This window comes from Ochotona curzoniae, unplaced genomic scaffold (genome assembly GCF_017591425.1).
Source record: "Ochotona curzoniae isolate NIBS_2020 unplaced genomic scaffold, NIBS_Ocur_1.0 contig_908, whole genome shotgun sequence".
In the NCBI taxonomy this organism is placed as follows: Eukaryota; Metazoa; Chordata; class Mammalia; order Lagomorpha; family Ochotonidae; genus Ochotona; species Ochotona curzoniae.
The window spans coordinates 13508416-13533707 of record NW_024466607.1 but is presented as its reverse complement, the minus strand read 5'-3'; the positions used below and the strand labels follow the sequence as shown (position 1 = coordinate 13533707).

Here is a 25292-nt window from a genome sequence, read left to right as displayed (position 1 = left end):
CCACATGGGTGCAGAAGCCCGAGCACTTGGGCCATCTGGTACTGCTTTCTCAGCAACATTAGCAAGGAGCTAGACTGGAAATGAAACATCCAAGGCTTGAAAACTGGCACCCATTTGGGATGCTGGAGCTTCAGGCAGCAGCCTTACCAGCTACCCCACAGCATTAGTCTCCATAGATTTTTTTTTTTAAGATTTATTTTGGGGGTTGGCATCGGGGCTCAACAGGCTAATCCTCCATCTTCAAGTGCCAGTCCCATATGGGCACCATCGTTGCTGGTTTGTGGCCCATCCAGCTCCCTGCTTATGGCCTAAGAAAGTAGTGGAAGATAGCCCAAAGGCCCTTACCTCTGCACCCATGAGGGAGACCCAGAAGAAGCTCTTGGGTCCTGGCTTTGGATCGACTCAGCTCTGGCCATTGAAGCCATTTTAGGAAGTGAAAGAAAGATGGAAGATCTTTCTGTCTCTCCTCTCTTTATCAGAAAGGCAGATGAATTTATTTTATTTAGTTATTTTATTTGGAAGGCAGAATTATAGAAAGAGGGAGAAAAGTCTTCCATCCACTGGTTCGTTCCCCAACTGGCTGCAAACTACTGGGGCTGGGCCAGGCTGAAGCCAGAAACAACTTCTAGATTTCCCAAATGGCTGCAGGGCCCAAACACTTGGGTCATCCTCGGCTGCTTCCCCCGTCACAGCAATAGGGAGCTAGATTGGAAATGGAGCAGCCAGGGCTCAAACCATCACAGGTAGCAGCTTTAGGCACTGGCACAGCTTCAGCCCCCTAGATATTTTAAAATACTTACTGAACTAAACTACAGGCATTTCTACATACCAGCCTCCAGGTGATGACTTTGGTGATATGGCAAGTGCATGCGCTGGTAAGGTTGGTACCAGCTGTAACACTTGTTAACATTTCCCTATGCTATAGCATGTGGCTATATTAAACTGAAGATCCCACAAGAAAATAGTTGTAGCCCAAGGATTTTGGCTACAGAACTGAACAAAGTGCTTTCAGGCTACACTGATGTCAGGGTGGACAGGAATTGGGGAAACACATGCAACGCTACCTAGATCTGCTGGAGGCATGACTGGGCTGAGACGGGGTACTGAAGTGGGCAGGAACTGAGGAACAGCACTGGCCCGGCAGGAGAGCCACGGAGCATAGGTGTCCCCAAGCAAAAGCACTTGCCGAGTTCCTGGCCCGCCTTGGGCTCTGGAATCTCTTGTGCATTCTCAGCGCACCAACATGCGTGGGCTGCAGAAGGGCAGAGTGATGTGGGCCACGTCGGGGAAGCAGGCGCTTGCACTCTCCCAAGGCTACCCAACCAGCTGAGTGCCGCGTGAAATTTCACCTAGAGTTCCCACGGTGGTTGGCATGTCCCTACCTCTGTTCCGTGTGCCTCTGTATTTCGTCTGTTAATTATAGAGTTGGCCACTTGGGGCTCCAACCTTCTGCCCTCCCACCCCCACTTTATAGAGGAATTAGCCGCTTTTTGCCCTCAGAATGGCAGACTGTCTAACAATCACTTTTCACCTCGTGATGTTCAGCCCAGTCGCCGCTTCCACCTGGGGAACCCCAGGTCTAAGATCCTGGGAAATGATTCCGCCTGGGCTGGCTGGCCGGCGAGTGTTGGGGCTGGCAAAGAACTTGCCAACCGATATTAAGCAAACAGCTAAGGGTGGCAGGTGGGAAAACTTAAGAGGAACCGGAGGTTACTGTTCCAAGGTATGTCAAGGGCATCGCGGAAGAGCAGTCGAGATGAAGCCGCTTCCGCATTCCTAGAGAGGAGACCGTGGTGCTGTCTGGCACGGCGGCGCAGGTTGGTGACGTCACTCAGCTGCCCAGGTAACGGAGCGCGGCGAAGGATGCGTCCCGGGAGGCCCTGGTGAGCGGGTTTGGTTGTGCCGGGCCGTCCACGCCACAGGTCGTGTCCGACCGACTACTCCGTGGGACGCGGTGCAGCACATCTGCCCTGCTGGAGTCTTGGAGCAGAGGCCCGGGCCGTGGGGCGGGAACGCCGGGCAGAGCTTTAACATCCTCCCGCAGACAACTGTGGCACACACGGGCAGCTCTTATTGTCTAGGCAACTTTTGTATCCCGAGTGGTGGTAAGAAAACGGGCGAGCTTTGCTATGGGCTCAGCCCGTGCTTAAGCAACTCTCACCTCGGCTGGTAGTTGAGCAAGCACTGTAGTCTCGAGTGGGCTGTGCTTTCGGCTTTCTGCGCTTCTCCCAGGCTTCCCGTCAGCCGGCTGCGTGTCCCTCTGCCCTGAGCTGTGGCCCCACACTTGTTGGGAAGCCAGTAGCTTGCTTGGCAGGTTCAGGGAGCCTGTGGGGTCCAGATCCCCTTCTGTGGATACTTAGTCCTCAGGAGCGTTTGCTCCCTGAGCGCTGACACTTCTTGGAAGTCAGCCCGCCCCCTGGCTTCTGAGTGACTTAGGACAGTTTTTGAGGCTGACAGTATTATTTTTTAGTATATTTAATTTTATTTTATGATACAATTCCATACTCTGGGATTTTCCATCTCCCCCCCACACACACACTGATTTCCCGTATATTATTACAGTAGTAGAGTCCTTATAAGCAGTCATAAGTCCATCATTCTGTTTAAGTGTATCCTGACATTATGGGTACAGACAATGGCAGATGGTCCAACATCCTATTGTCAAGATATGTTTAAGTATTTCATTACAAGTCCATCTTTGATCTTGAAGTAGAGATGCATAGTGCATTGCATTTTCACATCTGGATATGACAGTGTCTATTACACAATTACTCTACATTCCGATAGTGACAGTATTCTTTCATTTAGATTGAAGTGGCTCTTTGGCTGGGCAAAGGCTCTTCTTGGGTTCTCCAGTCCCGCCGGAGAAGGAAGCGGGTGGACAGTTGGTGAGGGGCTCTTCCTCCGTGCCACGGATTCTGCTTTTCCTTAAGGTAAAACCCTCTCTCACTAGTACTGCTAGGGATCCCAACAGCTTACTTCTGGGTCAGAAGAGAGTCCAGGATGGGTTGTTATTCAGCAGTAGTGCCACCACTTGAAACCCCTGCATTCCCAGTGTGCCTGGTTTGAATCCCCATCTAATTTAAGATGCCTGGTTCAAATTTTGATGCTATTATAACCAGCTAAGTGTTTGTCTCCAAGTCTGTGCTTCCTAAGGACTGTCCTGGTGACAATGGGATAGTGCCTTTACAGGTTTTTATAGTGAAGAGACTGTGTTAAGAGCTGGACATTGAGCATAATCCTTTGCTGTAAAGTGACTTTGTTTTCTACACCAAATCTGCCACCACACCACATCCCCGCTGCCTGTCCTAAGTTCAATCAGATTCTGAAATCTGTCTTCAGCTTCGAAGATGAAGGCCCATTGCTGGACCATGATGCGATCATCAGGTCACCTGTGGCTTGTTCTGAATCAACAGTGAAATCTTACTTTTGGTAAACAGAATTGTAAGTTTTCAAATATACCAATTTTCCTATAGATGGGATTTTGGGAGTGGGAGCTGGAAGGAGCTATAGATTGATCGATTACATGATTTACACATTCGTAAGAGACGTAGGACTGTGCTGGTGGAATAAAATGCGGTTTCCAAAGCACAACATAAAGTGGTCTATTAATGTGTGAGAAAGCGTAGTCTCCCCCTGGTGGATTAAGGTCACATCATGCCAACTTAACTATGTTAAAATCCATTCTCAGTTTATCAGACTAATAAAATGCTAGAGCCGAGTGCCAACCCAGGGCTAGCGTACTACTAGCACGGATGAGAAATACTCTCTTATGGATGGTGAACAAGATAGTCAAAGCAGGATTTTCCTGAAGCAATGTGAGAATAAACATCAGTAACTTTACAAATACTTAAATTTGATCCAGTGATTCAACTTCTAGTAGTTCCTCTAAGGAAACAGGATACAGAGACCAGGGGACAGCTTACGTTTGCCAAGTCAGTCCTTCTGTGTCTAAACCCACAGTAGCTTTACAAAGCCGAGCTACACAGCTCCCTTTGTGAGAGTTTGAGAAGTGGCACGTTATCAGCTCCATGCTCACGACGAAGTGCTATTAATGTGGAATGTACAACAGAGGATCTGTTTAATTATGAAGTTAGATGAGCTGTTAATTTCAGGATTTTGAAATTTACTGACATGACAGTAAATGACATTTCAATTTAGACTTAAATTAAGGGGAAAAAAAAGATTTATTTATTTATTTGAAAGAGCTTCAAAGAGGGAGAAATGAAGATCTCTTTGCTGCTTCACTTCCCCCAGAAGCCTGCAACAGCCAGGACTGCAGCAGGCCAAAGGCAGGAGCAAGGAGTTTCATCCGGGTTTCCCACAGTGTTGCAGGGAGCTTAACAGGTGGGTCATCCTCCACGGCTTTCCCAGGCCATTAGCTGGAGCTGGATCAGAAGTGGAGCAGCTGGGACTTGAACTGGTACCCACATGGGACGCTGGCATCCAAGGTGACAAAAGCTTTACCCTCTATGCCACAGTCCTGGCCCCGAGTTTAGATTTTGGAAATGCTCACAATGTAATGTTAAATGAGAAGCCAGAGAGAGAACATATATAATACCTCCTTGATTTTGTTTAAAAACCAGAATTCACATATCAACATATACACACATAAGGAAGCAGAGAGTAACAAAACATTGGTAGGAGTTGGCGTCCGCAGAGCCGGCATTTCAGGCAGAAGTATATTAATGGATATAGTTTTTGAAAATGTTTCCCATGTTTTCTAGTAACTTTGTGATAGGGGAAAAAAAGTTATTTTAAAAGCACCTCAAGGGCGTCTGGGCCCAAATGCTTACTCGTTTTCCTCTTCATTGCCAAAAGAGAGGAGGCTACTGTTTTTGATTTGCTTTTGTGAGTTCTTTTTGACTGAGTCCTGTTTGCTGATTCCGTCATCTGGTGCCTTCTTTTTGGAACTGGCCGTTAAACCGGAGTACTTTTCATCCGAGGGACGCTTAACAGGCTTTCGGTACATGATTCTCCCGTCGGCAGGAGGGGGCTCTTCATCTGGGCGAAAAAACCAGAAAACTTCTTTAGGTCATAACTATAGCATTTTTGCCCTGAAACAGTACAATAAATGGGAATAATGAAAAAGAGCATCTCTAACTTTTAAGGTCAAATAAAATAGATTTTTGATGACTGATTTGTAAACTTAATCACCATTTTTCCCCGCCTTAAACAGGATGCTGGTGCAGGTGTTTGGCACTGTGGTTGAGATGCTTGGGAGAACTACATCCCATCTCCAGGTACCTGGGTTTATGCCCGGCTCTGCTTCTGGTTCCAGCTACCCTAGGGGACAGCAGGTAATGTCCCTTGTTTGTGGGTCCCTGCCACCCATGTGAGTCTCCCAGCTCCAGCTGTTACAGATACTGGGGGAGTGAACCAGTGGATGGAAGATGTGTGTATATACCTCTCTACCTTTCAAAATAAAATAAAAATAAAGCTTAAAAAAAACCCCACAGATATAGGAGCTCCTTTTACATGCATTTGCTTAATCCCCTTAACCCATAAGATAGGAACAAGAAAGTATTATTCAGTTTTTACTGACGAAGAAATAATTTACTCAAGGTTACACATCAGGTTACTGGAAAGACAGGATTTTTTAAAAATTTTATTTTTATTGGAAAGTCAGAGAGGAAGACAGAGAGGAACATTTTCTGTCGATTGATTCACTCTCCAGGCGGCCACAACAGCTGGAGCTGAGCCGATCCAAAGCCTCTTCTAGGTCTCCTACACGGGTGCAGGGTGCCAGGGCTTTGGACCCGACTCGATTGCTTTCCCAGGCCACCAGCAGGGAGCTGGATAGGATGTGGGGCTGCCGGGATTAGAACCGGTGGCCATATGGGATCCCAGCATGTGCAAGTTGAGAACTGTAGCTGCTAGGCTAATGCGCCAGGCCCAAAAGACAGTTTTTCAATCTAGGCCTGTCTGCCCTCAAACATTCTAAGCTACTCATTCCATCAAAGAAAACAATTTCATATTCCTGGCCCCTTAGACCGCAGGAAAAAAAAAAACAGATGGCTTTCAGACATACCTGCTTTGGCAGCCTTGATTTCCGCCTTGATTTTCATGACCTCTTCCACGGACAGGTCCCCCTTTTTCAAAACCACCACCTGGGGCTGTTCGTCTTCCTTGTCACTGTGCTCACCATCCTCCTCAGGCAGCTGAGGCTGGATGCTCTAGGGGAACACACAGAGTGTTGGGAGTAACTCTGGAACCAGACCTTGCCGTGCTGGGAACACGGCGCTGGTGGGGGAGACAAGGGGGCCTGTGCAGCAGAACTCACTGCCACCTAGACAGGACCCTTGGGTACTGTGACCAGGACTGAGTTCTCTGCCTTGGGCACTGGGGTCACGCCTCGTCTGCTCAGGGCAGTACCAAGCCACATTGGTCCCCTTCTGCCTCCCTCTCCTGTGAAATTTAGACAAGAAAAAAAAATCATAAACCACCACACCACCACCAAAATACAAAAAGCAGCAAGAGGGACCTTTGTCCCCTCTCTGCCAGTCTGAGCTGACGGATATCCTTCAGCCGTGGTCTTGGGGCTGGAGTGGGGACTTCAGGGAGTTCATGGGAAGTACATCTTCCGGAAATAGTTATACATGGATTTCAAACAACTTTGGCACCAAAATAAATGTACGCGCACTTGCCTAATATGCCTAAACGGGACGTAGTGTGAGGCATTAAGAGGGTTAAGCCGCGTTTCCAAGCAGCTCCCAGCAGCAGTAAGAGCTCCCACTAACACCGAGCAGGAATTGATGATGGAGCTGGGGGTGAGTGCTGAAACCGCCGACGTCAGCGGGTGACAGGTGGGGGGTAAGCTGTTTGCTGAAGCGAAAAGGTGTTCCTAATGAAAGCGGGCAGGTTTGGGTGTGACCCGGTCACGGTGGCAGCCTGGGGTTGAGCCACACCAATCCCCAGCCCACCAGATGTAAGCCAGTCACGTGCGGCTCTCTATAGTGCCTCCACTGCAAACTAAGATATTTGTGGCTTTTGTCTCCTTTTTTCCTTTTTTCAAGTTTTTGTTTGTTTTTACTTTTTTGTTTTGGTCTACTTTTTATGAGAAGCTTTAAAAAAAAAAACTCGCTTTTTGTTTTTTCTGACCAGCAATGCATACAAAATAGCTTCAGGACTGTCTTGCAAAGTCTTAGGACCTGGAGGCATCTGATGAAAGGGCCTCAGTGTATCAGGAAAACTGGACGACGCTGTCTGATCAGCCGCCCGCCTAACGCAGGTCTTGAGATAAGCAACACAGAACACACAACAGTAATCTTTCTCAACCATCTACTAACAAGGAAGCGCTTCCCGTGCGACGGGTCCTTTTCAGGAACGGTGCATCCAGGGTGCAGGAGGCAGGGGTCCGACGAGGACCAGCAGGGGGTCGGGGGTGCACCCCGACAGGGGGATGCGCTGCAGGTGTCGGCACCGGGCCTCCAGGTTAAGGCAGAGGAGGGGAGTGGCGGGAGGGCGACCCGGGCTCACCTTGGTCTCCACGGTGGGCCCTTCCCTGTAGCCGACCCGCTCCTTGAAGCGGGCCAGGAACGCCGGCTCGGCCGGCCTCACGTAGCACACCTGGTTCCGCTTGCTCATGGCAGCTGCGGGGAATCACCAGCTCTCCCGGAATCGACCAGCCGACCGCGCAGCGGCGCCTCACAGATGACGTGTACCCGGCCCCGCCCACAGAGGGGGCGGAGTCCGGGCCGGTGGGCGTCAACGTCCAGCCCGAGCGCCAAATTCAAACGGGCGGCCATCTTGAGCGGTCGGGATTCCGGCTCGCGGCGCGACTGGGAGGTGGGGCGCGGCGGAGGGTGCCATGGCGCCGGGCTGCAAAAGTAAGTCAGGAGCCTTGGCTTCGTGACCTTCCCCCTCCGGCACACACACACACAGCAGACCCAAGCCGCCTCGGAGGACGCCCGCGGGGTTTCCTGGAGGAGTGAAGGGCAGGAGCCGTCCGAGCGCGCGCACCTTTGGCTCCCTTGTGTCCCTAAGAATGCAGCGGTGGGACCGCCCTCTCCCTTCTCGGTGTGCCGGGAGCCGGGCACGGGCCCGGACGGCCGGGAGGCGCGCTGGGCGGCACCGAGAGCCGTCATCCCGGGCCCCGACCCCAGCCGGCTCTCCGCGGTGCCCCGCCGCCTGCTGCGTGTCCGCCCGCTGCTGGCTTTTCCCGAGGGCGAGCCTTTCTTTCTCTGCTTGCACGCGCTTCTTTCTCCTTGGAATCGCCTCTCCGTAGTAGTACTTGGGACAGTTTCAAAGCGCTGATGGCAGCTTCCCTGGCATGCATCCTTGTTGTAACATGGTTTTTTTTCTTCCTGTGTAGAGCATGCATGTCTGTGATACAGTTCGCACTGTAGATTAAGCACAATAAGAGATAAAGGACGATGATAAAGCAGAGCAGTTCACAGTTTGCTGAAATCTGTGCGCTCACCATGATCACTGCTGTGGTGTGTTGGGGTCATTTCTGAGCGAAAGAGGCGTGATCGGAACGCAGGGCTGTGGTGTGGTAGCCACGCAGAAGGCCCTGGCAGGGTTGATCTCCGGGTTGGCAGGTGGCTGGGAGATTGAATCCCACTGCTCAGAACCGTGCGGTCTTAAGCTTAGGGGTCGCGTATTTTTGCAACCTTCCAAGATAAAACTGTGGATAAAAGGAAGCTGCTGTGTATTCTCACAACCTCTGTTCCCACTTCAGGATGTTAGAGTCCGGGCCAGAGCTCCCCGCCCGGACACTAGGGTGCGAGCTAGTCAACCCCCAGAAAACGACAAAGAGTCTTGCTGGTAATGCAAAAAGCAGAGTTTATTGTGCCAGCATGCATCGTACTTGGGGCACACAGGCCAGCCAAGTGGATCGGAGATTATATACCCGGTCTTGGCTGTAACATATATCAAAGTCAACTCAAAAGTAACAAATTTAGGTGCAAGCAGTCTGTTCCATTCTCACACTCATTATTTACGGCTCCTCCCATCCTGACACCCTTATCTTTTATGGCTCCTCCAGTCTTTTATGGCTCCTCCCGACCCTGGCTCTTCCATCCCTGGGCCCAGGGAACTGTGCCCCTGTCTTCCTGCACCTGGGTTAGATGGTAGATAAAAAAACAATGGAGACAGATTGATCACTAAAGTGGAGCTTTCCCACAGTTCAGGCGCCTTCTGACCTAGCGAAGTAGTGGCTTCTCACCCAAAAGGGCCTAATATCACCTAACACTAATATTCCTAGCATTCTAACATACTAACATTATACCAACACTCTAACAAGGATAATCCTTCGCAGAGCACCGTCCTCTGTATTCTTGACAGTGTCTTTGCTTCTGCCTGATTTGCAGTCGTCTGCTGTCGCTGCGAGCTCTTGTACCATGTCCGGTTCTTTAAGGGCTGCCATTGGAACTGGTAGAGAACCCATCTGACAGCCTGGTCTGCGTATGTTCAGACTGGCATGAGAGGCCCAGGTTAGAGGACTTAGGGAAATGGCCAACTTCCAGCATTTGTATTTCCCAGCAGTATTACTGCTTGCAGCCCTCTGTGAATTGGCATTATCTTCTGATGTTTTGTTATTCATTTTTTTAGTTGATCACATTATTATCCGAATACTTCACGATGTTCTTTTTCCACCAGGAATAGCCCTTTGGTCCATTTTCAGTGTCCAGAGAACGTGAGTGTAGAAATTGGCACTGCATTGGATAGAAATGTGTGTTCTGCTCTCTGCCCAATCACAGTGTCTTTACCTCCAGTTGGTGCGTCCGTGCCGCACTGGTGTGAGCCGCAGTCAGAACACCTGGTTAGTTAGTGGAAGGTGGTGTGATCCGCTGGTGACTGCCCTGCCTGTGAACTGAACTTCAGAATGTGTCTAGAGGTGATGGGACAGTGGCAGTGTCCTGGGGCACAGGCCAGCTCCTGTCCATTCCTTAGCAGAGCTTGATGACAGCCTAGGTCAAGTCTTCCTACCTTCCCAGCTGCCCTGAAGGCCAGCTGTGTTGCGGGTGAGGCTTACATGTAGCAAAGGGCTTGAATCCCAAGAACTCTGTTTATCAGATTTATGTGTGTGAATACACTGGTGTAACCACTACCTGGATCAGGACATGGAACTATTCCTGGATCTAGAAAGTTCCCTGTGGACCTCCCAGTCGGCACCTGCTACACATGCCCACCACATCTCTGGTTTTTGTTTTTTTTTTTTATCACCCTGATTGGTTTTGCTTAGTCTTGGCCCTCCTGTAAACAAAATAGTGTGTGGTAGTTTTCTGTGTTGTTGTCTGTGTTGGTGGTTTTCTATGTTGTTGTCTGTGTTGGTGGTTTTCTATGTTGTTGTCTGTGTTGGTGGTTCTCTATGTTGTTGTCTGACTGTTTTCACTGGACGCGAGGTTGTGTGAGCATTGTCTGTTTACACTGCCACGGTGCGTTGTTTCTCATAGTCACGTTGTGTCCCGTCATGTCAGTACAGCACGCTTGTTGAGTCTCCCAGGATGGACACTGGGTTTCCAGCCGCTGAGGATAATCCTCAGCATGCTTTAGGCAGACACAAATTTATTTTTATTTGTTATTTTACTGCAGGCTGACAGCAGGAGAGAAATCTTCCACCTGCTGATTCACTCCCCAAATGGCTGCAGCAGCCAGACCAAGCCAGACCAAAGCCGGGACCCAGGAGCTCCACATGGGTTGAAGTCCTTGGGCCATCACTGCTGCCATTCCTGGGCAGGCATGAGCAGAAAGCTGGGACGGAAGTAGAACTAGCTGTAGGACTCCAGCCAGGCTGTTTGACATGGGATGAAGGAGTCCCAGGTGGTCTCTTCCACCCACTGTGCCAAGCACCCACCTCTCTGTAATTTTTAATATTACTGTCTCTCACTGTTAGCTAATTAGCTCTCCCCTCCCCCCTTTTTTTTTTTTTTAGTTTTTGCGTAAACATTTTGTTTGGAATCCTGGGCTTAAAGAAAGCTTGTATACATATGCAGAGGAGTGAGTATCTGTGCTATTACAGAGATAGCTTGCTGTCTCGGATTGTCTTACTATGCTGATTCTACCTGCTAACTCCCAACTGCGTTCCCTCAAATCAGCCAGACCACCAGGCTGCTTGACATTCCTTGGGCCTCAGTATCCCTAGACAACCCCAGGGCGATCTGACAGCCACCTCTGTCCCATCTCTGGTAGCACTCGCCTGTGCTGTCTGTCGGCCAATGAACCTGTGGCAGGCAGGAGTTTTGGTGAACTTGTCTGAGCAGCACACACACTTGGGGTAGACATTGACTTCCTGTGTGTTGGTTTGTTCTAAAGAATCTTACAGAAGGTGAAGAGGTGGGTGAACAGGGCAGGGCATGAGGGAGTGTCCTGCCACTCTCCTAGAAACTCCAAGGCTTTCCTGTCTGGAAGCTCTCCCACCCCTGTCCTCCTGGGCTCTTAGGAAAGCTTTGTTATGGGGCCTTTACCCATGAGCCTCTTGTCACCCTCTCATCCGCGCTTGGCCTGTCAGGTGACCAGCCCTATCCTGAAGCTACCTAGGCCTTGCCAACCAGTAGTCCCTAAGATTTGCATACTGGGAAGTGGAGCTGAAGACCACTGTATACATTGCCCATGGTCCAAGCATGTTTCTGAGTGTTGGGTGACCATAGTTAATCATCTGAGGAAGCGCCAGGCTACTCTGCAAAGCAGCTAGAACATCTTCCATTCTGCCTGCCTCTCACCTTGCCCACCTCTATCCGACTGCTTCATTGCAGCCGTTCTGGTGTGTGTGCAGTGGGGGTCTTACTGCTTTGGATTCACATTTCTCTGATGACTCAGTGACACGGAGCATTTTTCATTCTCGTCTTGGCCATTTGTATGGGTACTTCACAAAGGCCATGGAAAATGCAGTTAAACTTCTCTCAGTGTGCAGCTTTTGAAACCTGTGGCATAGCTTTTTCTACAAACTCTTTGAAGACCCCACCATATGCATGGATTCCTAAAGTATTTTTGTACCAGAATTAACTTTTAGCTCTATTTTTCTTCACCTTTTTGATGTAAGTTAGTATATCCATTTTATGCATTTGTATTTTTTTTTAAAGATTTATTTATTTTTATTGGAAAGTCAGTTCTACAGAGAGAGAGACAAAGATCTTCCATCTGCTGGTTCACTCCCCAAGTGGCCGCAATGGCAAGAGCTGAGCCAGTTCGAAGCCAGGAGCCTCTTCCAACTCTCCCATGCGGATGCAGGGTCCCAAGGCTTTGGGCCATCTTCTACTGCTTTCCCAAGTCACAAGCAGGGAGCTGGAAGGGAAATGGAGCAGCTGGGACACTAATCAACATTTATATGGCATGCTGGTTCTTGCAAGTGGACGATTAGCTGGTTGGGCCATTGTGCCAGCCTCAATTTTTGTTTTTAGCAGAGAAATATATATTAATATTAACTGCAGTCACCCTGCTGTGCAGTATAACCCCCAGACCTGTTAGTTTTATCAACTGTAGTTTAGTACCCATTAATCCATCGCTATTATGCATTTAGTTTCTGTGAAATCACCTTTTCTGTTTTGTTTTTTTAGATTGCACATGTAAGCAGCATCATGTGATACTTGTCTTTAAGTGCATGGCTCATTTTCCTTAGCTGGTCATCTCCTCCAGTTCTAGCCACACAGTAAATGACTTTATTCCTTGCTTTTGTAATGGCTGAATAGTATTCCATTGTGTGTCTGCACCACATCCTGTTCTTCCAGTTGTCAGTGGGTACGCATGCAGGTGGCTGTCCCTCCTGAGCCTCTGGGAATAGTACTGCAGTGAGCACGGGAGCACAGCTGTCACATCCATCCAGAGTGTTTTCCTGTTTCCCCAGGACACGTTCCCAGGAGTGGGATTGCTGGTTCCTGCAGAGGTTCCCATGTTTCTGAGGCGCCCCTGCTCTGTCCTTTAGTTGCCGTGCTCGGGGTGTCCTCACCCACAGTGTGCAGGGGTTCTCTCCTCTACCTTCTCTGCAGCACTTGCTGTCTTGGCCTATTTGTCCGAGATTGCTGACAGATTAGACGTAAGTGCTGCAAAGAACAGGGCTCAAGCGACTGGGATGCTGTGGTTGCCGTTCACTGAGATGGATGGGGAATGGGGACTGAAGGTCTCTGGTTTGGACACTTTCAGGTAGAGACTTTGCCTGGATATTAAGCAGGGGGTTAGATCTACGAGTTCAGGGCTCGGAAGAGCAGCCCAGGAGAGGTCGCCAGGATACCTAGCATTTAAAACCCGGTGACTCAGCATCATCCCTGATGGTGGGGACACAGTGAGAAGGGCGCCCCCCCTTCCCCCTCTCCCCCCCGCCTCCGCCCCACTGTCTGCGACAGGCATTGAGGTGCCTGCCAAGGTACAGCAGCAGCCAGGGGTGGGACAGAGGCTGGGATTTCTGGAGGGCAGTTGTAACCACCTCTAATGACTGTGTTATCTTATTTTTTTCTAGCTGAGTTGCGCAATGTGACAAATTGTCAGTCTAACCAGCCAAGGTAAGGAAAAAGTCCTGCTGGCCAGCTGGAAGAGTTGGGGACATAGTATGCTTCAAGCAACCATGTAGGTAATAAGGAGAGCTGCTTTCAGGGTGCAGCTTTGTCCCTGACAGCTACAGTAAGGGCAGACCACCTGCCTGCCTTGTGCTCTGGCCCTCCAGGTTGGCCTGCAGGATCGGTGGCATAAGATGTCCCTGGTGTGGAGGCAGAAGGCTGGGCAGTGCCGGGCGCTCCTGGAGACGAGTTCCCTTCAGCTCCTTCCTGGCCCAGGGGCTCACCTTGTGTTGTAGCAGTGCAGGGGGTTGGGCCTCGTGAGACTTTGAAAAGAAGATCGGTCTTGGGTCTTGTTTAGGAAAACACATTGTTGAAACAGATACAATGTGAGAACGAGGAGATCCTCTGCGGTGCTTTCCTAAGAAAAGTAACTGTTCCTCTGTTTGTGTCCTAGCAATGAGGGGGATGCCATCAAAGTTTTCTTGCGAATCCGCCCACCTGCAGAGGGCTATCGGCCGGCAGAGGGAGACCCAAACCTGTGCCTGTCTGTGCTGTCGGCCACAGCCCTTCGGCTGCACTCGAGCCCTGAGCCCAAGACCTTCACCTTCGACCATGTCGCGGATGTGGACACAACTCAGGTGATGGTCCCTGGATGCCCAGCTGTTACTGCGAGCAGGACGCTTTCCATATTGGTCAAAGATTTCCCTTCTGGTCTCTAGTTTGGCAGATCTCTGTCAAGGCTGTTCAGATAGTCCGTAATTATTCCTGAAATCTAGTTTTACTAAAAATCAGAGTTTCATTTTTTCTTCATCAAGCTTTGTACCAGCGTGCTGTAAGGCCCCTTCACTTTCCCTTCCCACTTAGTGGTGGTGCACGTATACTTTTCAGAGCCACTTACTGGATGGTCGGTGTGGCCACTGCTACCGTAGTGCTGTGCCTAAGTATTACCAGAGAGGCTTCTCTAGTTAAGGGAAGCTTGTGAGCATCCAGTCAGTGTCGCTGGAAGGACTTTTCGCAGTGACCGAAATGTTCTTTATCCTCACTACCCATTACACGTAGCCTTTAGCCACGTGTGACTGTTTAAAATCAAATAGAAGAGGCCCGGCACGATGTGTAGTGGTTAAAGTCCTCACCTTGCACACCAGGATACCATATGGCTGCACCGGTTCTAATCCCGACGGCCCTGCTTCCCATTCAGCTTCCTGCTTGTGGCCTGGGAAAGCAGTCGAGGACAGCCCAAGGCCTTGGGACTCTGCAACCATGTGGGAGACCTCGAAGAGCTCTTGGCTCCTGGCTTCAGATTGATGTAGCACTGGCCATTGCAGTCACTTGGGGAGTGAACCATCGGACGGAGGATCTTCCTCTCTGTGTCTCCTCCTCTTTGTATATCTGCCTTTCCAATAAGAAATAAATAAATCTTAAAAGCAAAAATCAAATAGAAGTTAAAATTTAGTGCCTCATGTGGCTGTTGAGCACTTGAAATGTGGCTAGCATGTTAGAGAAATTGAGATTTTACTTCATTTTCATTAATTTAAATAGTCACATGTGACATATTTAACCCAATATATCTGAACATCCTTTCAACATATAAAGTGTAAATTATGAATAACAGATCTTCCCATTCTTTTTCCATACTCTGTCTTGTAAATCTTATGTACATTTCATATTTAGCAGCATGTAGAGTACTCGGCACTTGTGGCTCATGGTTACTGTAATGGACCAGGTAGGCTCAGCAGTTCTTGCATTGTTGATAAGGCTCTATCTGCTTTCATGTAGATATAAGATCAGATGTTAATTATTTAGTAAAAGTTTATGAGAAAATGAGGGCTGTGTATTTTATACTAATATCAGAATAATATTTGCATATAGTATGCTAGACAAAATTCTGTATAAAGTTTAAGATCTATATTTCACATCTGTAATTACTTAGGAGGTTAATCAACCTAATGGTGTTTAAAGTTTTATCGTCTTTGATACTTTTGCCATTCTATAAATGATGTGATCTTCATGTTTTCACTAATATTAAGAAAACCTCAGGTTTTTTTTTTTTTTTTTCTGAAATGTTAATGGGTTTAGTGCTTACATTTGTAGGAGTCGGTATTCTCGACTGTGGCGAAAAGCATTGTGGAGTCCTGCATGAGTGGCTATAATGGGACCATCTTTGCATAGTAAGTGCTGTGTCCGTTTCCTGTTGCTGTTGTAACAGGTTACTACAAAGTTGGTTACTTGAAACAAGTGGACTATCCTCCTGTTCTGGAAGTTACAAATTCACGGTGGATCTCTAGGAGCTCAGAGTTAACGTCACTGTCTTGGCGCTAGTGTCTCCTCTGAAAGCTTCATTGGAAATTGTTTCCTCACCCATTTTAGGGTCTAGAGGACACTGCCTTGCTTGACTTAGCATTCTCCTCTCTGCAGTCAGAGCCAACAGCATGCAGCTCCGTGTCTGCCCTGGCTGGCTCAGCTTGCCCACTGACCGCAGCCGGGAAAGTTCTCTGATTTTAAACCGCAGTAAGACCTCTCTATCATTGTCTGTCTCTGTTTCTCTTTCTCCTTTTCTATAATTCTGCCTTTCAAAATAAAAAACAAAGCAAAACACCTCCCCAAAAAGAAAAGGAATGAAAATAATGAGATGAGCCTCTTAATTGATCTAGAGCTAAGATATAAGTAAAAGGAAGATAGTGGAGTGATCTGAAGACCACCAGCCCAAGTTTGTAAATGAAGATTACCTGAAAACTTACAGGGCTGTGCTTGTGTCATCTGGCAGCCTTTACCAACATTTAGTAGTGGTAGCTCATGGTTGTCAGACTGGGGGAAAGGATGAAGATGAAATTGAACTAATTGAAAAATAGAAATACTTTTTGTATATTGATAGGAAAATAATAGAAATAGAAAATAATCATTTACGTATTCTCAGAGTATATTAACCTGGGACAATAGTCTTCTGTATTTTATGTGTACGAATATGTAAAAATTTGCCTCCCTCTCTTTCCCACAGTGGGCAGACTGGCTCAGGGAAGACATTTACCATGATGGGTAAGTACCCAAACCGTAGTATTTGCTAGATTTGACCACCACTTTGCTTGATGGCAGCTCCTAGCACATTTTCAGGAAGGTGTAATTTCTATATTTGGTGCTGATCTTTTGAAATCAAGGGTAGTCTTCAGGGTTCTGCCAGGTCATGAGCTCCTTGATGAAAAAGGGCACGTGTTAGTTATGTGTGCAGTTGTATTCCCCAGCCACAAAGCGGCATTCCAGCAGAGTGTAATGAATTGTTACATACATAGAATTTTCAGGTAGGTCATGGAAAACGTATATTACCAACAGACTGTGTGTCAGGATAACATTGTGGCATGGGGGGTAGAGCCACCATCTGTAGTGCCAGCATGTCATACAGGTGCCACTTCCAGTCTTGGCTGCTTCACTTTCAGGCCAGCTCCCTGTAAATGGCCTACAAAGGACAGTAAAGATGGTCCAAGTACGTGGACCCCTGCCACCCCGAGGGAGACCAGGAGAAGCTCTGGCTCCTTGCTTTGGCCTGGCTCATCTGGGGAGTGAGCCAGCAGATGGAAGAGCTTCCTCTCTCTGTTACTCTGCCCTTCAAATAAAAATAAACCTTAAAAAAACTGATTATAGAATGTGTCACCTTATTTCTATATGAATTGCTATGTGAATTTCATTGTTGCCATTTTAAAAACTCTAGATAGCATGAAAAATGTCAGTTAATTTTTTATTTTTTTCCAGGACCATCCGAATCTGATAATTTTTCTCATAACTTGAGAGGAGTAATTCCACGAAGTTTTGAATATTTGTTTTCCTTAATTGATCGTGAAAAAGAGAAGGTAAAATGTAGTGTAAAAGTAAAGCACTTCTATGAAATGCTTGGTTTTAAGTATTCAGCTGTTAGTAATTAGTTCATGACGTGTGGACAGCCGTGATTTGGGTTATGTAATACTGGATAGGCTAGTGTGCTATAGCAACACCTTTATTCCTTACAGTAAAATGAAGGATTCCGAGGCTGTAGTTTATCAACATGCGCTGTTCTTGGACCTAGATTATGAATTAATAAGAAAGGAGAGTAGTACTGCATAGTGTCTCCTAAGATTTCTCAGGCAAGTGTGAGGAAAATCTCAACTGAAAACACAGCTGTCCTAGTGCAGCAGGGCTCACGCTGTGTAGTATGAGGGGCTCATCCTGACTGCCTTCATCACCCCTGCCACCGCCTTGCCATGCTCCCCCGGCTCCACAGCTGGATGGCTCCTTTGTCCCCGGCTCCACAGCTGGATGGCTCCTTTGTCCCCCGGCTCCACAGCGGGAATGGCTCCTTTGTCCCCCGGCTCCACAGCTGGATGGCTCTGTAGTAGTCCCCCGGCTCCACAGCTGGAATGGCTCCTTTGTCCCCCGGCTCCACAGCTGGATGGCTCTGTTGTCCCCGGCTCCACAGCTGGATGGCTCTGTTGTCTCCCGGCTCCACAGCTGGAATGGCTCTGTTGTCCCCCGGCCCCGGCTCCACAGCTGGATGGCTCTGTTGTCCCCCGGCTCCACAGCTGGAATGGCTCTGTTGTCCCCCAGCTCCACAGCTGGAATGGCTCTGTTGTCCTGGTATGTGGCCAGCGCCTCCCTTTCTGGCTTCTGTTTCCTGTGATTGCTATTTGATGCCACTGTTGGTTGGAGTTCTCAGAACCTGCTCAGGTTCTTGGAGATGCCTAATTTACAAATCTTTTCTTCTTTGCTTATTTCATCCACACTCATTTGCTGAAATTCTCTGATATTGTAGTTAGACACAAAGGTTGCATGTCAATGAAATTTAGTGTCAGGAATCTCTGTTTTTAAGATTCATTTTTTGGCCCGACACAGTAGCCTAGCGGCTAAAGTCCTCGCCTTGCATGCGCCAGGATCCCATATGGTCACCGGTTCTAATCCTGGCGGCCCTACTTCCCATCCAGCTCCCTGCTTGTAGCCTGGAAAAGCAGTGGAGGATGGCCCAAAGCCCATGTGGGAGACCTGGAAGAGGCTCCTGGCTCCTGGCTTCAGATTGGCACAGCACTGGCCATTGCGGCTGCTTTGGAAGTAAATCAACGAATAGAAGATCTTCCTCTGTTTCTCCTCCTTTGTGTATATATGTCTTTCCAATTAAAATTAAATCTTTAAAAAAATTCATTTTTATTTATTGAAAGACAGTTACAGATAGTAGAGGGAAAGAGGAAGATCAGTCTTTGCATCCGCTTGTTCATTCTCCAAATAGCCGCAGTGGCCGGGCCGGATCAGGCCAAAGCGAGGAGCCTGGAGCTTCATGTGGGTCTCTTACTGGGTGCTGGGACCAAAGCACTGGGGCTGGCTTCGGCTGCTTTCCCAGGCTCGTTAGCAGGCACATTGCTAAACCAGAAATGGAAGAGCTGGAACTTGAACCAGTGCCCACATAGAATGCTGGCAGTGTAAGCAGAGGTTTAACTTGCTGTGACACAGCGCCAGCCCCAGTACCGTGCATTTCTAGGCATGAAGGTGTGGCACAGTGGTTGAGACACTGCTTAGGGCTCCCTGCATTCCTATTAAGAGCGCTTGCTTCCAACTGCCTGTTCTGCTTTTGCTCAGATTCCTGCTGGTGTGTCCTGCAGGGCAGCAGGTGGTGGCTCGAGCCCTTGAGTTTCTGCCATGGGAGAGACTGGACCCAGACTCCTGCCTGCAGCCTGGACGGCCCTGGCCGTAGCAGACCTCTGGAGAGTGAATCAGCAGATCAAAAACCTTTCTCCATCTCCTGTCTCCTGTCTCCCTTGATTTCTCTTTCGGCCTTTCAAGTGAAAATTATGCTGCAATTCATTTTAAAGAAGAACAAAAGAATTCTAGAGTCTTAAATTATTTCTAGTCTTTTTTTCAAACAGAACTTTATGAAGCAATCCAATGTATAAGATAAAACTAGGATTTCCCTGTGTGGACTCTGAAAAACCTTGAGGGCTCCTGGGCTTGAGGCTGGTTTAAAATGTGTTACATTGCGAATAGTTACCTAGATATTACAGCTGACTTGTAATTCTCTTACATTGTGTCAAGGAAAATAGTATACAGGATGTATACCATATGAAACGTGTAAGCTGAGGATAAAAGATGTGGCAAGTGTAATCTACAGGAGTCTCCTTTCTTACAGGCTGGAGCTGGCAAGAGCTTCCTTTGCAAATGTTCCTTTATTGAAATCTACAATGAGCAGATCTATGACCTGCTGGACTCTGCATCGGCTGGCCTGTTCTTACGGGAGCACATCAAGAAGGGGGTGTTCGTTGTCGGTGCGGTGGAGCAGGTGGTAACGTCGGCCGCCGAGGCCTACCAGGTACACTGCCAGGAACGTGTGTTTGATGCTTGGGCGGTGAACAGGCTGTGCCAGCGTTCCAATCAAGAGAGCCGAGATGCCAGAAACGTTTCATAAAGGCATAAAACAAAATGCTCGTGAGAAATAGAGCAAAAAAGAAATGGCAATATTTCACAGATCGCTCCTTTGTTAAGAAAGAACCTTAATCTGCCTGATTTTGCGTTATTTTTGTGCTGTTCATTCTAATCAAGATCCAGGCACTTTTGTTTATTCTTGGTATTTATGATTCCCAAAGACGCTTGAATTTACTTTTCCCTTGTTACACCAATGATAGATAACTGTACTTTTTTATATTTTGCTTTTTTGTTTTTTTGGATGACATTGTAATTTATATTTTTACAATTTAAGGAACTGTCCTCTTTTTGTTATTCTGAAGATGTATGTATATGTTCTAACTAATATGTACTAACATAACATGAAGGAAGCGTCCAAGAATTATGGGATATGTAAAGCTCAGTTTTACACTGTCAGTAGTTGGTAAATAGAGTTAGAAAAGTTTGTCTATTTTGTCAAGTGTATGCGCCAAGTATGATGCAGATTCCTTTCATATACATTGTTTCATTCAGTTTTTATTGAGGTAAAATTATTATTCGCATTTTATCCTGTACTTGTGCATATTGCGACCCTGCCACTCCCCGGTGCAGTCCTCAGGCCATCTGCATCCTGGGGGAGCTCGTTAGAAGTGCTCCCTCAGGCCCCGCCTCCCGCTGGACCAGTGTGCTCTTCAGCAAGACCCCTGGTGATTCCTGTGCACGTTAGAGTCAGATGCTTAGTTCTCATTTACAGATACAGAAGCCAAATGTTGAAGAGGTTCAGCTGGCCTGGACCACACCTAAAAATTAGGAAAGCCAAGATTAAAACTTTTGTTGATCCGATTCCCTACTTGTCATGGGGATGGAGAGGGAAAGTAAAAACTTTGTGGACCGAAAGAACTCATAAAACTTTGGGCTTAGTGATAATAGATTTTTTTTTTCTTTTTTTAATTTTTCCCCCATCATTCTTTCTGTCTACTTAAAGAAAGGGGTTCAGGGAGATTACATGATTTGCATTAACAAATAACGATAAAAGTAGTTGTGGATCCCTGCCTTCTGATCTCTAGGTGTTTATCCTCTGATATGGTAAGGGAAATGAATCCCTGCTGGGCCAACAATCCTGCTCACCTCAGCGACTGTTGTGTACCACTCAGAACTTGTGAGAATGCGATTGCTTTTAAAGACTCGCATAGCAGCGGGAAGGCTGTGGATGTTTCTTCTACTCACACCTCAACTCGAGAGGTGAAAATGTGCTCTGCAAATGTCGTGACAGTAGCTAGCTAAACATGCCTGTTTTCAAGGGAGTGATTCTCAAGCGCTAGTTTTACATGTTTAAGTTTGTCTTGCGTGTCCTGTTTTCTCGCTGCGTAGGTGTTGTCTGGAGGATGGCGAAACAGACGTGTGGCATCAACATCCATGAACAGGGAATCCTCGCGATCTCACGCGGTATTTACCATCACCATCGAGTCCATGGAGAAAAGCAATGACATCGTGAACATACGGACCTCCCTGCTCAACCTGGTGGACTTAGCAGGGTCGGAGAGGCAGAAAGATACCCACGCTGAAGGGATGAGACTGAAGGTGCGAATGCCAGAGTGGTCTGGAACCTGCATGTGAATTTTTCTGAGAAGTCAGTACCATGTGAAATATTGTGGGGATTGCAAAGAAATAAGAAACTGCTGCTCTCTGAAAGCATCAGAGATTTTTGTAAGCATGAATGGCTAGGTCAAGGCTGTCAGTAGTAAGGCTGGGTAAACTCATGCTGAGTGAAAGAAAGGTGAGGCACAAACTGCGTATGCAGAAGAGTAAAAGAAGTCGAGTTGTTCCAAAGAAGGCAAGGGCTGGACGGAAAGCTTAGCGGAGAATGCTGCCCGGTAGGAGACACCTGAGGGTCGTTGCAAAGACAGTGCCATGGGGCATTTCAGCTGGGTGGCTGGGCTGGTTGGTCCAAGAGGCAGACAGGCTCAGCCCTTTGAGCACCAGCAGTGGCAGGCAGGCCAGGCCTCACACTGGAAAATACTTAAAGGTTTAAGCAAATGAGCTATTTCAGGAAGAGAGCCTGTTTTTATAAAATCCTAGTCTTGTGACCCACCACTGCCAGAATCAAGAGAGAACCTTGAGGGGAGACAAGGTATGATGTTGAATCTTTGAAGTGTGAAGGGTTAGGGACTTGTTCCTCGTCTAAGGTATCAGCAGTGGGAACAGAGGCTTCGTGACGCATGTCCTGTCAACAGGTGCACGTGGAGTGGGATGTGGCTCCTTAGGAAGGAAGTGTGGCCGGGAGGAGCAGTTAGAAGCAGAGTCAACTGTGGCAGTGAAAGTGAGCTTTGAGCCCCCTGAGCTCCCGGGCTCTTTCAGGCAGTGCAAGGCTCAGGTTTTTGTTGGGATGAGAAGCATAGTAAAATAACACATTTATACAGCGGTGCCTCAACTTGCAGTTGAGTTTCAGCACTGGAAACTCACCGGAAGGTGACAGTACCTCACCTACACAAACATGGCCATGAGCAAGAGAGTGCTCCTGGCCCGTCGTGAAAGGGGATCCAGCTGGATGTCAGGGGTTCCCAAGCTCATGGGCGGTGCATTTCAGAGTGTGGTGCACCCAAGGGAACTTCCTTTTGCCTTACACATTTCTGTAAGCCATGTACCACTGCCATGGGAGAAGACCAAGGTTCAAGCACTGCTTCCACTGAGTGTCTTTGCTTTTCAGCACACTAGAGGCACTGCGAGGGTCAAACACATTTTAATTTCTAAAGTTAGTTACACTGAGTTAATCTTGTCCCTGACTTGCCTTTCCTTCCAAGATTGTTACCTGCTACATAGTTTTAAATTCAAGACCCTAGAAGAGTAACCAGGGCAAACTAACTGTGTGGTCTTTCCCCTTAGGAAGCAGGGAACATAAACCGATCATTGAGCTGCCTGGGCCAGGTGATCACGGCGCTTGTGGATGTGGGCAATGGAAAGCAGAGACACATTTGCTACAGAGACTCCAAACTCACCTTCCTGCTACGGGTACGGTAGCTGGCTGGCCTCTGGCCTCTCTTTCGTTCATGGTGAGACAGTCTTGCAGCCCAGGAGGCAAGGGCGCATCTTTGCTTCAAAAAGATCTTGTGATTTCTCTCCTGAACATGTGCATCCTTCTCATGAAACAGGACTCCTTGGGCGGTAATGCTAAGACAGCCATCATTGCAAATGTTCACCCTGGATCCAGGTGCTTTGGAGAAACGCTGTCGACACTTAATTTTGCTCAAAGAGCCAAGCTGATTAAAAACAAGGTAAATGTTTTTGCTAATTTGGAAACTATTGAAGCTGAAGAATGGCATTTTTATGATTGCCCTAATTTAACATTAGTTTGTATTTATTCCTTTGTAGAAACGTATCTTGAGTGTATGCAAAATTTCTCTTTCATCTTTTCTGGCCTTCTGCCTCATACAGAGGGACCTAAGCTAGGTCTGGTCATAGTTATTATTTAATTTGATAGTTCTTTTCTTATAGAGTAGCATAAATTTTTTGTGCCATTGGGTTTGACAGTAAACCTATTTGTTAAACAGTGCTAGAGCAGAGCTGTATGTTCTGTGAACCAGAAGTCACGGAAGAGGTTAAAATAAAAGTAAAGACAATTTTATTCAGATCAGGAGATGCAGGTTGAGTTAGAAACCAAGCCAGCCTTCCCCTCGAAGGAAGTAGGAATAGGACTCTTATTTTATTATCTTCTTTTTAGGATATGTGTACTTGAAAGGCAGAGTTACAGAGAGCAGAGATAGCCCATTCATGCTCCGCTCCCCAAATGGGCTACAGTGGCATCAGAAGCCAGGAGCTTCTTCTGCCTTTCCCCATGTGGATGCAGGGCAATACACGCAGACCGTCTTCCGTTGCTTTCCCAGGCATGTTAGCAGGGAGCCAGATTGGAATTGGATCAAGGGGGATTCAGACTGGCACTTCAGTGGGATGCTGACATGGAGACAGCACTTTTACCCTGCGTGCCGCAGCCTCAGCCCCAGAACTGGGACTTAGATAACAATAAAAAGGGGACGGGGAGCGCACAGCTCAGTGTTCTTTGTCGATGAACGAGACTGAGTGAGTGCGTGGTTGAAGCTAATCCAAGCAGGTGCCTGTAAACTGCGAGCATCCAGGCCAGAGAGACTGGTCACTCTGGGATCTCTCAGAGTATTGATAAGGCCCGCAGAGTATTGATAAGTCACAGAAAATTGTTTTAGTTCTAGTTCTCAATGTGGTGCCTGTCTCAGCTTGTGCGTTAGTAAGTCTATACTGCTCAGAGACGGGGTTTGCTTTGACTACTCTGCAGCCACCTTGGCTTTCGTTTTATCAGTGCGTGTGGCAAGTAAATGGTGGGAAAGGCGATGCTCTGGTGGGGTTTGCTCCCATTGCACACTCTGCCCTTTGAGCGGTCAGCAACCCCATAGTCCCTGTGTTCTGCATGTGTAGGCAGCTTTTTTGATTTTGCTTTGTACCAGGGTTCACCAGCTTCTCCTGTGAAGAGACAGTTGGTACATGGGAGACTTGGGGGAGGCTCCAGGCTCCTGGCTTCAGCCTAGCCCAGTGCTGACCATGACAGCCACTTGGGTAGCAGACCAGCTGATGGAAGATTTCTCTCTCTCTCTGTCTCTCCTTTCTGTAACACTAACTTTCAAATAAATAGATATTACCCCTCCAAAAACAAAACCAAAGGAGGAATGAATGATAAAGATTCTGTGTTTTCTGGGCCTTATGTTGACTGTCCCAACTATTCAGCTCTGCTTTGTACTGAGAAAGCTGCCGTGGACAGTATGGAATTGGTTTGCTGTTGCTGCTGCTGTGCTCCCAAACTAGTCTGTGAGCCAGGCAGTGCCCAGACTTAAATGTGGCCCAGGGACAGCCCTTGGCCAGCCCTGGTGCCCACTCTGTTGTTTGGTAGGTCCATTTTCTCCTCCGAGGAGACATTTTGGTCATTTCCGCAGCGCCCTGCTCTCCTCTCCCCAGTGGATCCAGAGTTTGGCCTGGCTTTCACTGTGTTTCCTTGGATTATCACCCCTTAGTGGGTGTAAGGATGAGAATTATGATGTCACCATTGTCACAGTGATGTCAGAGGAGTCTGTTAGCCAGGTGAGCTCTAAGAATTAGCAGCTGGCCATGGTTTCGTAACACACAGAACAATAAGACCAGGAGCATTGTGCAAGTCTCTCCCCATGGTGAGTCCCTGGCACAGCCTCTCAGTGCTGCAGTTGCTGAGACGGACGGAAGGGTGGGCTGGGCCGTAGCTGCCTGGGGACCTGGGCCGTGTGAGGGGGTTTCGTCCTGCTCGGACTGTTGCCTGTTTCCCCCTGGGTTCCTGACGTCTGCTTTGTGTTCTGCCGTTGCTACTTGATATTAGAGTGTAGGTTTTGTGGGCCTGGTTTGTTTGTTTTAATGAAGTATTTTTTTGTAGTAATTTTAGAGTCGTAGCATAATTGAACGGAAATACAGAGAGATCTTATC

General features: G+C 47.9%; 2 protein-coding genes across 2 annotated transcripts in view; one reads left to right on the top strand and one right to left on the bottom strand.

Moving 5' to 3' along the window:
* Window positions 1-4512: 4512 nt before the first annotated feature.
* KIAA1143 (KIAA1143 ortholog) lies at window positions 4513-7636 on the bottom strand. The gene is made up of 3 exons (XM_040994959.1): window positions 7480-7636; window positions 6032-6176; window positions 4513-5004 (listed from the first exon to the last, which is right to left on the bottom strand). The coding sequence occupies exons 1-3, from the start codon at window positions 7585-7587 to the stop codon at window positions 4793-4795; spliced, it is 465 nt and encodes a 154-aa protein (XP_040850893.1). The 5' UTR covers window positions 7588-7636; the 3' UTR covers window positions 4513-4792.
* A 146-nt stretch (window positions 7637-7782) lies between these two features.
* The window catches only part of KIF15 (kinesin family member 15), a 41201-nt gene continuing 23691 nt past the window's right edge, over window positions 7783-25292 (top strand). The window contains exons 1-10 of the mRNA XM_040994342.1: window positions 7783-7829; window positions 13397-13439; window positions 13888-14071; window positions 15525-15601; window positions 16429-16466; window positions 17175-17272; window positions 19570-19749; window positions 21192-21401; window positions 22704-22829; window positions 22970-23092. Of these exons, the coding sequence (XP_040850276.1) occupies window positions 7811-7829; window positions 13397-13439; window positions 13888-14071; window positions 15525-15601; window positions 16429-16466; window positions 17175-17272; window positions 19570-19749; window positions 21192-21401; window positions 22704-22829; window positions 22970-23092 (1098 nt within the window). The 5' untranslated portion in view covers window positions 7783-7810. The remainder of the gene's footprint in view (window positions 7830-13396; window positions 13440-13887; window positions 14072-15524; window positions 15602-16428; window positions 16467-17174; window positions 17273-19569; window positions 19750-21191; window positions 21402-22703; window positions 22830-22969; window positions 23093-25292) is intronic.

Coding starts and splice junctions, on each gene's coding strand:
- KIAA1143 (XM_040994959.1), bottom strand. CDS start 7,587: ATGAGCAAGCGGAACCAGGTGTGCTACGTGAGGCCGGCCGAGCCGGCG. Junction 6,177..7,479: donor GGCCCACCGTGGAGACCAAG/GTGAGCCCGGGT, acceptor GTGTTCCCCTAG/AGCATCCAGCCTCAGCTGCC. Junction 5,005..6,031: donor AATCAAGGCTGCCAAAGCAG/GTATGTCTGAAA, acceptor TTTTTCGCCCAG/ATGAAGAGCCCCCTCCTGCC.